The 14,723-nt window shown below is 40.7% G+C and overlaps 1 protein-coding gene across 1 annotated transcript in view; it reads left to right on the forward strand.

Annotated features, from left to right (window-relative positions):
* The window catches only part of LOC126462116 (kinase suppressor of Ras 2), a 168,910-nt gene that overhangs the window by 49,083 nt on the left and 105,104 nt on the right, over positions 1-14,723 (forward strand). The window contains exon 8 of the mRNA XM_050096050.1: positions 13,444-13,566. Within this exon, the coding sequence (XP_049952007.1) occupies positions 13,444-13,566 (123 nt within the window). The remainder of the gene's footprint in view (positions 1-13,443; positions 13,567-14,723) is intronic.

The following is a 14,723-nucleotide window of genomic DNA, read 5'->3' on the forward strand; positions in this document are numbered from 1 at the left end:
AACAGCACAAGAAAGCCGATGCTTATGTGAACCTCATGGAGCAGGATCCTCTGTGCCCTGTAGCTACGAGTTTTCACAGGCTGGCCCTCGGCAGCCGCCGAGGTGACAGCCCTTCGTTTTTTCATCATCTCTCTCCTGCAGTGGAAAGTTGGCAGCCTTTGATATCACAAAGAGGATTTACAGCTGCTTTTAGAATTTCAGCGTCCACTTGTACTCTGCCTTCAGGAAACAAAATGGTGTCCTCACGACCACTTTGAATTTTCACATTTCTTCCTAGTCTATTTTGACCTTTTCCCTGAGGTTGGCATTCCATCTCATTGGAGAGTCGTGCTGCTCATATGGGATGATGTTCATAGTGGCCCTGTCTCCCCGACTACCTGTTTTCAAGCCATTGCAGAGTACCTTCTCCTTCCTCACCTGTCCTTTGTACCACTTATAACCTTCTGTCATTCGATGTCGCCTGGGCAGACTTCCTCCAGCCTATTGGGCAGCTACCTCACCCATTTCTGATGCTCAGTGCACCATCCTATTTGGGGTTCTCCCATAACCTGTTGGACAGGTGCCCTTTTGGCTGGCCTTCTTAATTAACTTAACCTCTTCTGCCTTAACACAGGAGCACCCACATTCCTTTCCGACTCCTCTCACACTTATTCCCATTTGGACCTATCCTTCTGCACTGCCCAGCTTGCCCATCATCTCAAGTGATCTGGTCTTTCTGACACCCACTTGAGCGACCATTTCCTATTTGCTATCCATTTGCTGGCTCGTACCCCACCTGCATGCACACCCAAATGGCAGCTTACTAAGGCTGACTGTTGGCTTTACTCCTCCCTGGTGACCTTAGACGAGCAAGATTTTCCCAGTTGTGATGACCAGGTGGAATATATTACAAATGTTATCCTTACTGCTGCAGAATGTTCCATTCTTCACACTTCCTCTTTACCACACTGTGTCCCAGTCCCTTGGTGGAGGCATGCCGCAATGCAATTTGTGCTCGGAGATGTGCTCTCTGCATTTTTAACCATCATCCTACTGCATTCATTATAAACAGATGCATGCACTGTGTTGTGTTCTTCAGGATTGCAGAAAAGCTAGCTGGGACATTCACTAGTTCTTTTAACAGTTCCACCCCTTCCTTCGTGTTTCGTGTGGGCCAACCTCCAACAGCTCTCTGGGACCACGATCCATTCCCCAATTTCCAGCATGACAGTAGCAGATGATGTCATCATGGACACTGTTGCTATCTGCAACACCTTGGGGCACCATTTTGCAGAAATTTTGAGCTCTTTCCACTATCACCCTGCCTCCCTCCATCAGAAAAGAGCAGCGGAGTGCTAAAACGCCGCCTTTATAATGAGGGAGTTAGATCATGCTCTCAGTTCACCCCGATCCTCTGCCCCAGGGCCAGTCACTGTCCACATTCAGATGTTGCAGCACCTTTCTCTTGTGGGCATGCACTTTCTGCTTCATGTGTACAGCTGCATCTGGGCAGAGGGCATGTTTCTGGGACACTGGTGTGAAGTCGCAGTCACACCCATACCCATATCTAAGCCTGGTAAGGACAAACACCTTCCTTCTAGCTAATGCCACATCTCTCTCACCAGGTGCGTTTGCAAGGTGGTGGAATATATGATTCATGCCTATTTAGTATTGGGGCTCGAGTCTCACATTTTACTAACCACTGAACAGTGTGTATTTGAAGCACGCCATTCTGCAGTTGACAATCTTGTCACTTTGTCTGCCCATGTCATGAATGGTCTTCTGCAGAAATCCCAGACTGTGGCCATGTATTTTGATTTGGAAAGGCTTACTACACATGCTGGAGAATTGGTATCCTCTGTACTCTCTACACGTGGCCGCCTGCCCCGTTCCCTTGAGGAATTTTTAAAAGCCAGTTTTCAAGGTGCATGTGGGTTCTGCCTTGTTGGACGTCTTTATCCAGGGAAATTGTGTGCCTAAGGATTCCGTCCTGAGCATCATCGTCTTTGCTATCACCATTAACCCTATAATGGCCTGTCTTCTGTTGGCCATCACCAGCTCCCTTTTCGTTGACAATTTTGCCATCTATTGCAGTTCTCCATGGACCTGTCCTATTGTGCAGCAACCTCAACGATGTCTCGATCGCCTTTACTCACGGAGCATCGATAATGGCTTTTGTTTTTCCACTGACAAAACTGTTTGCATGACTTTCTGGCGGTGCAGTTGGTTTCTCCCATTATCTTGGGCTTGATGCTCCTCCGTTTGTTTAAACTATGAAATTCATACGGCGCATGTTCAGTAGGAAACTCTCTTGGTCCTCCCATGTGTCGTACCTGGTAGCCCACTGTACGTGGTCCCTCAGTGTCCTACCTGTCCTCAATGGTACTTCCTGGGATGCATATTGAACCACCCTCCTCCATTTGTACTGGTTGCTTGTCCGTTCAAAACTAGACGATGGGTGCTTTGTTTATGCATCTGCATGTCTGTCCCTCTTATACCGTCTCAACACTATCCACCATTGTGGCATCCGTTTGGCCACTGGCTTCTTTTACACTAGTCTGGCTGAGAGTTCTGTATGTCGAAGCTGCTGAACTACCATTGTCCTACCGCTGCGACTTTCTTCTCAGCAGGACCTTTGCCTTGAACTTTGCAATAGTTACTGTTCTTGAGGAAAAAGCCTTGTTTCACAAAGCGCCTAGCATCAGGTGCACGTTGGCTTATCGATTATTCATATGACTTTGAAACGTGTCCCTTTCGGTTTTTGAACATTGTTGAAAACATTCTAAGCTGATTAGTGAATGCGTGCATAGTGTACGTGTTGTCTCTGGCAGTGGAATCCTCGTCACATCTAGAAATAAACTTTCCTGCAGACAAAAGGGGATATACGAGCTGAGCAGAGTATAGCCGGATGAAAGAAAGCCAATCACTGCCTGATTATGTGGTTGATTGGGTTTGCGAATGATGAGCGTTGTTGTGATTACCAGTGAAATCCATAGATTCAGACTACCAGAGTGCGAACAAACGATTAACAAGAATAACAGGTAATAAAAATTACGTATTATCTTCACAGTGGATCCAAGATAATGAAATTTTGACAGAAAATGTTTGGCCAGATCGCTATACTAGTAAGGGCCAGTTGTACAGTCTCTGGCTAGCAGCCGATTTAAGGTCTATTCTGGAAGTAGCGCGAAAAACGCGTTGTACGAACATGTAACAATGCCTAACCGGTGAAGAATCACAGGATAACTAAACTGGTGATTCTGGCAAATTTAGTGAAGTTAACTGGCGAATAAGCTTTGACATTAGCAGGAATAAATACAGAATTAGTGATGGCAAGACTGTTTGTTAGAACTAGGAAGGAGAAGAAACGGGGAAATCACTTGAATTATGGAAGGATATGACGATTCCAAATTCATATAAAAATTTCGCACTACTACTTTTCGATCTCGTGCTTGAGAAACTGGAGCGTATGAATGAAGTGTAAAACTATTTCCTAATGTAAAGCTTTTTGATTGTAGTAGGCCTAATAGGCATTTGATATTGGTACTTTGTGAATTATATTCTGCTGTGGTATAAAAATGACCATTTGTGATCAGGAACAGTCTTGTTTATTTGGCTTGTGTTACAATTGCTGCAGTATTAGAAAGGCCTATTTTGTTTTATCTAGCAGACAGTGACAAAATACACGTAATCAGGTTGAGAAATCACAGGTCCTATTTGTATTAACAGCTTTTTCAGTATTAGACAATGACATTTCGATTTTTCATGTAGAAAAAAGGATTTTTTAACCGGCCAACTGGAAGCAGGAGAGGCACTATAGGACATTTTAATTTCCACTGTCCTGAAGGTAGTTTGATGGCATCCATTACAAAATATACACGTTTCAATTCCACTGACCAGAATACAGTGATGTGCGATAGAAGAATGCTGTGTGAAGAGGTGTGGCACTGCACTTTGGCACACATCAAATAACATATCTTACAATTCCTCGGACACTAATTTTTTATGTATTAGACTCATCAGAAAGATGTGTGCTACAAAATGAACATATTTTTGAAAATTCAATTTTTAAAAAACATTTTGACGTCCTGCATCAAATGCTCGAGGGACGCCACTATCTACTATTGCCCCATTTCGGAAATATCATAGATATAGGGCTGATGTGCAGAGCAGTCTGAGTTATAATAGGGAAGCGGGTAGTCTCCAAGTGACCCGTGTTTACATTTAGTGATTTTGCTGTTTCCTCTTTGTCTACTGCACTCACATCAAATGAAAACAGAATTGATTTCTGTGGCCGGGAGCTATCTTGTGAATTAAAATACATTCACATAATTACGAAAGGCTAAAATACGTTATTAGTTTGATTTTATTTTATTTCCACCTTTCTGACAGTCAAGCATTAATTGCCATGCAGAATAATGGAGTTTATTTTTATCGGTTTGTTGAAGAAATTTTCTTTTATTAATCTTTTCCGCTGAGGCAGTCAATAAATTTGAAACGAAGTGCTTAATTCCAACCTATTGGCTAGTTTCAACTCTTCAGTGCATTTCAAGTGTATGTTCTCATCTTCTAGCACTATGGCATTATACCATAACAAAGAACCAAACATGAGATAATAAAGTACTGGTACTCAAGGAAATTTACATCCCGAAAACCACATTGAAAAGCTTAATATCAGGTCGAAGCATACTTCACTGGGAATCTGGGACTCATTTAAAAATCAGCTCTCTGATGATAGCCATTTAGAAGAATTCAGAGACCAGAAGATCACACATATATGTCATTGTTAAAAAAATTTACTGGCACATTTGTGTGATATATCTTAAAATGTAATACGCACATAAAAGACCAACATTATATGTCAAAGCTAAGCTTCTCTTGCAGCGTATTGGCCTTAGAGACCAATATTATATGTGAAAGCTTTGCTTTTCTTGTAGCATCATTATATATATTAATTTAAACCATTACTTTTCCTATTCGTGTGTTCGTGCTACTTAACAGTGATGTTGCTATTGGATGACTACACCATGTGTCCGAAGCTCGGAATATCTGCTGTCATCGGCTGGCGACATCACGTGACATGTGAGCTATGACTGGCTTACTAATACGCATCACAATCTCGATTTCAATGCTTCGGAAAGTAACATGCGGTGTTTGGTGGAATCCGAATTTATACTTTTGTAATACGAAAATATGCAGTGTACATGTTGCTGCACATCAAACATCTTTCCAAAAGGTGTTTTTTTTCTCCTGAGTTTAGTTTTCTAAAGTGCTGGGAAATTCTACACCCGTGTATAAAACCATAACCATTCAAAGGATTGATCAGTTACACAGTTCTGAGAGAGAATATACTGTCAGTTAACAGGGAAAAACTATGTTTCCACCCAGGAGAAAGTGTATTTTTAACCGGGATATCTGGGAGAATTCCAGGAATTTTATTTTCCTTGTCCGTGTATACACCCTGGAGTAACACAAAATATATTTAATAAAAAATCACTATCTAAATTCAGTAAACTTGTGCATTCCAGCTCTGTAGTCAACCCTGACTGCCTTTATGGAGCAGAAACTTCAATTTTAAATAGAAAGAGGGATATTGAAGAAATTCGAAAGAAAGAAAGATTATTAGGAAAATATTAGACCACAAAATTGCTGATGGAGAAACTTGTAGGCTGAGAAGTAATAAGAAAATAGACTAATATACAGACAGACGTGGTGACATGATAAAACAAAGGATTAAATTTTGTGGGCACATGAAAAGATTGGCCTCCACTAAGCTGACAAAACAAATAGTAGAATTTTACGAAAACTGAAGTAAGGCCAAAACTGAGCCAAGTAAATGGATTGCTGCAATTAAGGAGGATCTTAAAATGGCCAGGCAGATGTTGCAGATAGAAAAAAATTCAGACAAAAGATATTTGATTGGAAAGTTGGTCAGAGGGAAATTAGAAAACCGATTGGGATACTGTGGTCTGATGAAAGAGAGACTCCATTCTGAAAGGATGAAAGAAATTTGGACACAAAGGAAGGCCTGGTCCTGTTAGGCCCATACATGAAAATAATACTGCCAGAATAGAATGTTGTTCCAGTTCTTATTTTGGCCACAGCAGTTGTCAGAAATTGTGATGATAGTCTTTACTTTTATGGTGTTTTTGATTACTGATATTATCATCATCATCATTACTATTGTTGTTATTATTACTTGTATGAATATGAATGAAGAAATAAGGAAAATCCAGTCTGAAATAATGACAGTATTATGAAAAGGATAGCTTTGTATTCACCATATAGCGGAGATGTTGAGTCGCAAAGATGCCTAACAGAAAGAATGTCAAACAAGTAAACTTTCCGTCAAAAAGACCTCCTTCTGAATTTTACACACACACACACACACACACACACACACACACACACACACACACGACTGTCTCTGTCTGCCTAGGCCAGTCTGGCCTCAACAGTCAAACACAATAATCGTGTGTGTGTGTGTGTGTGTGCGCGCGCGCGCGTGCGATATGGCGAGTAACGATCTATTCTTTTATAATATTGTCAATGAAGAAATGTGCATGTGCACACCATCAAACCTTCAACAGCCGCCATTCAGTAATAACATCGTATATCAGAAATATAATATGTACATGCACTTACCATTATTGTACTAAGTACAATAGATCTGCAAATTTACACACATCTGAGTCATGGGGAATGTACCAGGATCACTAAGAACATCTTGATTTTCTTGTAACTTGACAAATGTGACTATAATCTTGGAAGGAGAACGTGGGTAACTCTTATGGGCAGTCATTTTATCTGTCGTTTCTGGTTATGTTTCTGTGACAGACAGCCACTGGCATTTGCCATGAAGCATTATCCTGACATCTGTTGAGTGACTGAGAATGTTTCCTGGTGTATTATATTCTGCCGCTCACAGGTAGCACTTACCATTGCGTTCCCATGAGTCACTCACTTACGAAACAGAAGTACTACTCAGTGCTCAATTTCATGAGATTAAATGTTTAGTGCTGCCAGTGGCACAGGTAAAAGTAAAAGAGAAGATACTATCCCAGCTTTCAGAACTGTTAATTCCATTCTTGGGGGAGGAGAGAGGTATAAGTTGGGGAAGTCTGAAAAGGAGGGGCAAGTCGCTCAGACCCCAAGATGAGAGGGATCTGTTTGTAGCATTATAATTGAAATAGATAGATATAGGCGATGATGATGATGATGATGATGATGATGATGATGATGGCAATAAATACAAAGACACATTTTGAAAGAAGGCTTTAGAGTCCCGTTTCCAGAGAACAAAAACAGAAAACCAGAACAAAGTGGATAGAATTTTGGAAACAGCAGCATTCTGATGGAGTGAAAAATTATTGGACAAACAAGTTTTTAACACTTACCATGCTAAGCCCTTAACTGCATGCCACTCCCTGTGTGCTGGCTGATTTTTTTCTATTTTCAACAGACTTCAAATAGCTGTAAAGGACGTTTAGTTAATGATACATAAAAACTACAGGTATGGTTTAAAACTTTAAGGTTTCAACTTCACATGGGTTAACAGTCATGTGTATGGGGCATATACTGTTTCCAAGAAGTGATGCGGATTTCTCCTCGATTTTGCGAAAGTAAATTTTTGGCAAAAATTTATTTTTACTACTTTATTCAATTTAAAGAAGAAATAAATTTTGGAATGTGATCATTTGACACTGAAAAGACATTCATTATACCATCTGCACATAAAGCATAGCTACATACACATAAGCTATTTTGCATAGTGAACCACAGTGTGATAAAGCTTGAAGCACGGGGTGACACACAAACCTACATTACACTCACTGCACTCATAAGAAGTATCCTTCCTCCCAGCTTTCCCAGTAATGTTCTTTTGTCTTCCACTACACACTACACAACGTCTTTGTGCTTTCTTCTTCCCTTCTGCCATTTCCACATGGTTCGAAAAATGTTTCTGCGACAATCGAGCAATCGTTGCAGATCCATGAGAATCCTTAATTCTCTCTCCTCTCTGTAACACTAATGCAGTGCAGACCTCCTGTATAAACTTAGGAGTGCTCAGTTTCTTCTCATTGATGCAATTGTGCAAAATACAACCATTGGAAACTGCCATAATTATACAGTGGAAGGCAAGCTTTCTCCACCACTTCACTGTTTTGTGATCAAGTGCTCCATATGAAAGACACTGATCAAAAAGGTCTACACCTTCATCTGACGACAAATCTTTGTCTGAAATAATACAGAACGTAACAGAACAAATCGCAACATGAACTGTCTTGTTCTGCATCGATTTAATAAGATGTTAGACTTACCTGGACTATCGTGAATTTCCGGCATTTCGTAGTCATTGTCACTATCGAAATCCGAAAAATCATCATCAGTAAGTTCAGCAAGTACTTCTTCAATCGTTTTTCGAAGTTTTGCATCCTCATCACTCGCCATTGAGAGTAAAAAGAAGATAAACAAGCTAAAACCTAAATATTAGCGCCAAAATCAACGGTAAACAAACGACAGGGCACCACAGAACACGTTACATACGCGTGAAAACACACATGAATTCGTTCGGAAATATATACCGATATATCCTAGTACTTCACTAGGTGCTGCGATCTAGCGCTAATATGATTAACTACAAGCATTACAGGATCTACAGGTTGTAGCGGGAACGCTAACAATGCGTTTGAAACACTAAAACAATGCGGAATGCGGCGGGACGTAATATTACGGCGGCCGCATTTTCTTCGTTTCCGCCCGCGACGTAATATTACGGCAGCCGCACGGTAAGTGTTAAATCAGAAGTGCTTGTTTATATGGTCCATAAGATGCTCAAATTGAGCATGCAAGAATAATAATATTGCTGTAGATAAAACAAAGTGGTAAACTAGGATCTATTTGCATGGCTAAGCAGAGGAAAAGACTAGGAGCCAGATTGATTTCTTCCAGTCAAATGAAGTCGCTGTTGAAACATGGGCCAACAATAGCAAATTTCATTTCACAGAAAGCAACAGTAGCAATCTCACTTACAGTAATGAAATCTATTGTGAACCCAAAGCACTTGCTCTTACACTATGAAGGTAGATATGTCATTTTGAATTAATACAGAAAATTTTATGAAATTTCGGAAACAGTTGGAGTAGGAAACACTTGCTCAATTTTCATGGTTTTCTGAGGGATTTCTTGACTAGATTTTATGAATAATTTATTTTGGGTCAGGTCTTGGTCCAGAAAAATAAGTTATCATCCTTGCAAAATGAATACTATGAACATGGCTTAGAGGGATGTTAATGTATTCTGTTACTACACAGCTCTAAGTAAAGCAACTAGCCTTGTGAAGGGGATGAAGGTTTCCCGTTTTTATCAGGTGAAATGTTCATTGGTTAAGGTGCTGATTTCCCATTCAGGTAGTGAGGAGTTCAAATTCATGTAGCCTTCTAAATTTAGGTTTGCCATAGTTTCTCTTCCTCCCCCCATGAACCATGGACCTTGCCGTTGGTGGGGAGGCTTGCGTGCCTCAGCGATACAGATAGCCGTACCGTAGGTGCAACCACAACGGAGGGGTATCTGTTGAGAGGCCAGACAAACATGTGGTTCCTGAAGAGGGGCAGCAGCCTTTTCAGTAGTTGCAAGGGCAACAGTCTCGATGATTGACTGATCTGGCCTTGTAACAATAACCAAAACGGCCTTGCTGTGCTGGTACTGCGAACGGCTGAAAGCAAGGGGAAACTACAGCCGTAATTTTTCCCGAGGGCATGCAGCTTTACTGTATGATTGCATGATGATGGCGTCCTCTTGGGTAAAATATTCCGGAGGTAAAATAGTCCCCCATTCGGATCTCCGGGCGGGGACTACTCAAGAGGATGTCGTTATCAGGAGAAAGAAAACTGGCGTTCTACGGATCGGAGCGTGGAATGTCAGATCCCTTAATCGGGCAGGTAGGTTAGAAAATTTAAAAAGGGAAATGGATAGGTTGAAGTTAGATATAGTGGGAATTAGTGAAGTTCGGTGGCAGGAGGAACAAGACTTCTGGTCAGGTGACTACAGGGTTATAAACACAAAATCAAATAGGGGTAATGCAGGAGTAGGTTTAATAATGAATAGGAAAATAGGAATGCGGGTAAGCTACTACAAACAGCATAGTGAACGCATTATTGTGGCCAAGATAGATACGAAGCCCACACCTACTACAGTAGTACAAGTTTATATGCCAACTAGCTCTGCAGATGACGAAGAAATTGAAGAAATGTATGATGAAATAAAAGAAATTATTCAGATTGTGAAGGGAGACGAAAATTTAATAGTCATGGGTGACTGGAATTCGAGTGTAGGAAAAGGGAGAGAAGGAAACATAGTAGGTGAATATGGATTGGCGGACAGAAATGAAAGAGGAAGCCGCCTGGTAGAATTTTTCACAGAGCACAACATAATCATAACTAACACTTGGTTTAAGAATCATGAAAGAAGGTTGTATACATGCAAGAATCCTGGAGATACTAAAAGGTATCAGATAGATTATATAATGGTAAGACAGAGATTTAGGAACCAGGTTTTAAATTGTAAGACATTTCCAGGGGCAGATGTGGACTCTGACCACAATCTATTGGTTATGACCTGTAGATTAAAACTGAAGAAACTGCAAAAAGGTGGGAATTTAAGGAGATGGGACCTGGATAAACTAAAAGAACCAGAGGTTGTACAGACATTCAGGGAGAGCATAAGGGAGCAATTGACAGGAATGGGGGAAATAAATACAGTAGAAGAAGAATGGGTAGCTTTGAGGGATGAAGTAGTGAAGGCAGCAGAGGATCAAGTAGGTAAAAAGACGAGGGCTAGTAGAAATCCTTGGGTAACAGAAGAAATATTGAATTTAATTGATGAAAGGAGAAAATATAAAAATGCAGTAAGTGAAACAGGCAAAAAGGAATACAAACGTCTCAAAAATGAGATTGACAGGAAGTGCAAAATGGCTAAGCAGGGATGGCTAGAGGACAAATGTAAGGATGTAGAGGCCTATCTCACTAGGGGTAAGATAGATACCGCCTACAGGAAAATTAAAGAGACCTTTGGAGATAACGACTTGTATGAATATCAGGAGCTCAGATGGAAACCCAGTTCTAAGCAAAGAAGGGAAAGCAGAAAGGTGGAAGGAGTATATAGAGGGTCTATACAAGGGCGATGTACTTGAGGACAATATTATGGAAATGGAAGAGGATGTAGATGAAGATGAAATGGGAGATACGATACTGCGTGAAGAGTTTGACAGAGCACTGAAAGACCTGAGTCGAAACAAGGCCCCTGGAGTAGACAATATTCCATTGGAACTACTGACGGCCGTGGGAGAGCCAGTCCTGACAAAACTCTACCATCTGGTGAGCAAAATGTATGAAACAGGCGAAATACCCTCAGACTTCAAGAAGAATATAATAATTCCAATCCCAAAGAAAGCAGGTGTTGACAGATGTGAAAATTACCGAACTATCAGCTTAATAAGTCACAGCTGCAAAATACTAACACGAATTCTTTACAGACGAATGGAAAAACTAGTAGAAGCCAACCTCGGGGAAGATCAGTTTGGATTCCGTAGAAACACTGGAACACGTGAGGCAATACTGACCTTACGACTTATCTTAGAAGAAAGATTAAGGAAAGGCAAACCTACGTTTCTAGCATTTGTAGACTTAGAGAAAGCTTTTGACAATGTTGACTGGAATACTCTCTTTCAAATTCTGAAGGTGGCAGGGTTAAAATACAGGGAGCGAAAGGCTATTTACAATTTGTACAGAAACCAGATGGCAGTTATAAGAGTCGAGGGACATGAAAGGGAAGCAGTGGTTGGGAAGGGAGTAAGACAGGGTCGTAGCCTCTCCCCGATGTTGTTCAATCTGTATATTGAGCAAGCAGTAAAGGAAACAAAGGAAAAGTTCGGAGTAGGTATTAAAATCCATGGAGAAGAAATAAAAACTTTGAGGTTCGCCGATGACATTGTAATTCTGTCAGAGACAGCAAAGGACTTGGAAGAGCAGTTGAATGGAATGGACAGTGTCTTGAAAGGAGGATATAAGATGAACATCAACAAAAGCAAAACAAGGATAATGGAATGTAGTCTAATTAAGTCGGGTGATGCTGAGGGAATTAGATTAGGAAATGAGGCACTTAAAGTAGTAAAGGAGTTTTGCTATTTGGGGAGCAAAATAACTGATGATGGTCGAAGTAGAGAGGATATAAAATGTAGGCTGGCAATGGCAAGGAAAGCGTTTCTGAAGAAGAGAAATTTGTTAACATCCAGTATTGATTTAAGTGTCAGGAAGTCATTTCTGAAAGTATTCGTATGGAGTGTAGCCATGTATGGAAGTGAAACATGGACGATAAATAGTTTGGACAAGAAGAGAATAGAAGCTTTCGAAATGTGGTGCTACAGAAGAATGCTGAAGATTAGATGGGTAGATCACATAACTAATGAGGAAGTATTGAATAGGATTGGGGAGAAGAGAAATTTGTGGCACAACTTGACCAGAAGAAGGGATCGGTTGGTAGGACATGTTCTGAGGCATCAAGGGATCACCAATTTAGTATTGGAGGGCAGCGTGGAGGGTAAACATCGTAGAGGGAGACCAAGAGATGAATACACTAAGCAGATTCAAAAGGATGTAGGTTGCAGTAGGCACTGGGAGATGAAAAAGCTTGCACAGGATAGAGTAGCATGGAGAGCTGCATCAAACCAGTCTCAGGACTGAAGACCACAACAACAACAACAAACAACATAGTTTCTCTTAATTGCTCAAGGTGAATGATGGAATGCTGGTTTCAAAATCCATGATCAGTCCTGTCTCAGCCTTATTCAGTCTGGAGATCCTTCTGTCACCTAAGATGCGAAAGCCTAATGTTAGTTGAGAATGTGGACTGCATTTCATAATTGGTTTTGATTCGTGCAATTCATAATTATAATGCAGTCAAGTTCTCATTTTCATCAGTAGTTAAAGCAAAGTACAGTAGTCAATGCAGAATTTGTGGTGTGTTTAAACTTTTCACAATATGTAGTTGATGACATTGCTTTTTAGAGCTTGCTAAAATTTTAGAAACTATTTGTTTTGTAAATAAAACCTGCCTTTTCTTACGAAAGTGATTGCTTACAGTTCTTCACGTTTTTCGTTGGCATCTGCGTTTCCTCTCATCTGGTCACATGCTGGAGATCACATTACAGCTTTGTTTACAAAATGTTAGCATGAACTGATGATGCCTTAAAGTGAAAAATGCAAAACACACCTGGGAGAAATAAAATACTCTTCAGCAAGAAAAGGTGGTTTTTACTTACAAAACAAATATTTCTGCTCTCACTGTCGAGGATGGCCTCGCAAACAAACTCATTTAAAGAATAGTTTGACAGGACATTGAAACAAAACACCATTTAGTCTGATTTCTGTTGCTTACATTGTTACATGAAAATTCATTTTGTTACAGGTCTGAAATGCAAGGAGTGCAAATATAAATGTCACAGGGAATGTGAAAGCAAAGTGCCCCCAAGTTGTGGCTTACCTAGGGAATTCCTTGATGAATTTCGTCGGCAGTTGCAGCCAGATGCAGGTAGGCACTAAATGCTTAGCTTCTTGTGTGGAGACATGTTCTTTTGTTTGCAAGGACTGACACTGTGGTAAATTTGGTGAGAAGGGAATCTGTTGAACATTGAATTGTGGTTTGGTTTGTTTTCATTTGATCTACGAAAGTGGTTTGATAAACCTGGTAAATTTCCATGAAAGAATGGAACACTTTAGTTGTGCCTTGACGGTTAGTAAGCTTGATTATTCCAAGGATTGTATAAAGGATTTCAACAATGTACAGGGTACAGTTCATTGTTGACAGCCTTCTGAATTGGTCAGCATGTCATCTAAGATTGAAAATGAGGAAAACATAGTTTTGTGTTGTTATTGAACACTTTGATTTGAAGGGATTGTACCGCACACATCAAAACAGAATTGGATTAAGTTCACACGGGCACTGGGTCATCCCTGAAGACCATTTACTTTTGGATTAAAGGGGTTAAATGTGGTTGGACAAGCACCTAAGATTGGGTGGACAAGGACCTAAGATGAAACACGCTCTGGCCTTCCTATTGAGGTTACCACAAATGAAACCACTGACAAGATCTGGTAATACAAGACTGCGGAATGAAAATTCATGAGATTGCTGGCACTGTAGGTGTCTCAACTGGGCAAGTGCATAATGCCCTGCACAGAGAATTGGCCATGAAGAAGCTATGTGCGAGGTAGGTGCCGTGATAGCTCACAGTCGACCGAAAGCGCATCTGGTACAACATTTCAGCACAATGTCTGGTGGTGTTGAGTCGCTGTCTGCGAGACTTTTTTGCCAATTTGTGACTGTTGATGAAACCTAGACCCATCATTACATGCCAGAGTGAAAACGGGATGGACAGAGGCTGGTGAAAGTGCACTGAAAAAGAGAGTGACCATTTTGTCAGCTGATAAGGTGGTGGCCACTGTTTTTCAGGATTCCCAAGGAATAATTCCCACAGATTACTTGGAAAAAGGTGGATCCATAACTGGAACCTTTCATGCTTCATTGTTGGATCGTTTGAAACTTCTGTTTGCTGAAGAAGACCAAGGTTGCCACGCAAAAAAACTGTTCTTTCACCAGGATTATGAACCATCCCACACATCAGTGATAACAGTGACAAAAGTGTATGAATTGGACTTTGTATTGGTTCCTCATCCATCCTATTCACC

This window comes from Schistocerca serialis, chromosome 1, assembly GCF_023864345.2.
Source record: "Schistocerca serialis cubense isolate TAMUIC-IGC-003099 chromosome 1, iqSchSeri2.2, whole genome shotgun sequence".
Classification (NCBI taxonomy): domain Eukaryota; kingdom Metazoa; phylum Arthropoda; class Insecta; order Orthoptera; family Acrididae; genus Schistocerca; species Schistocerca serialis.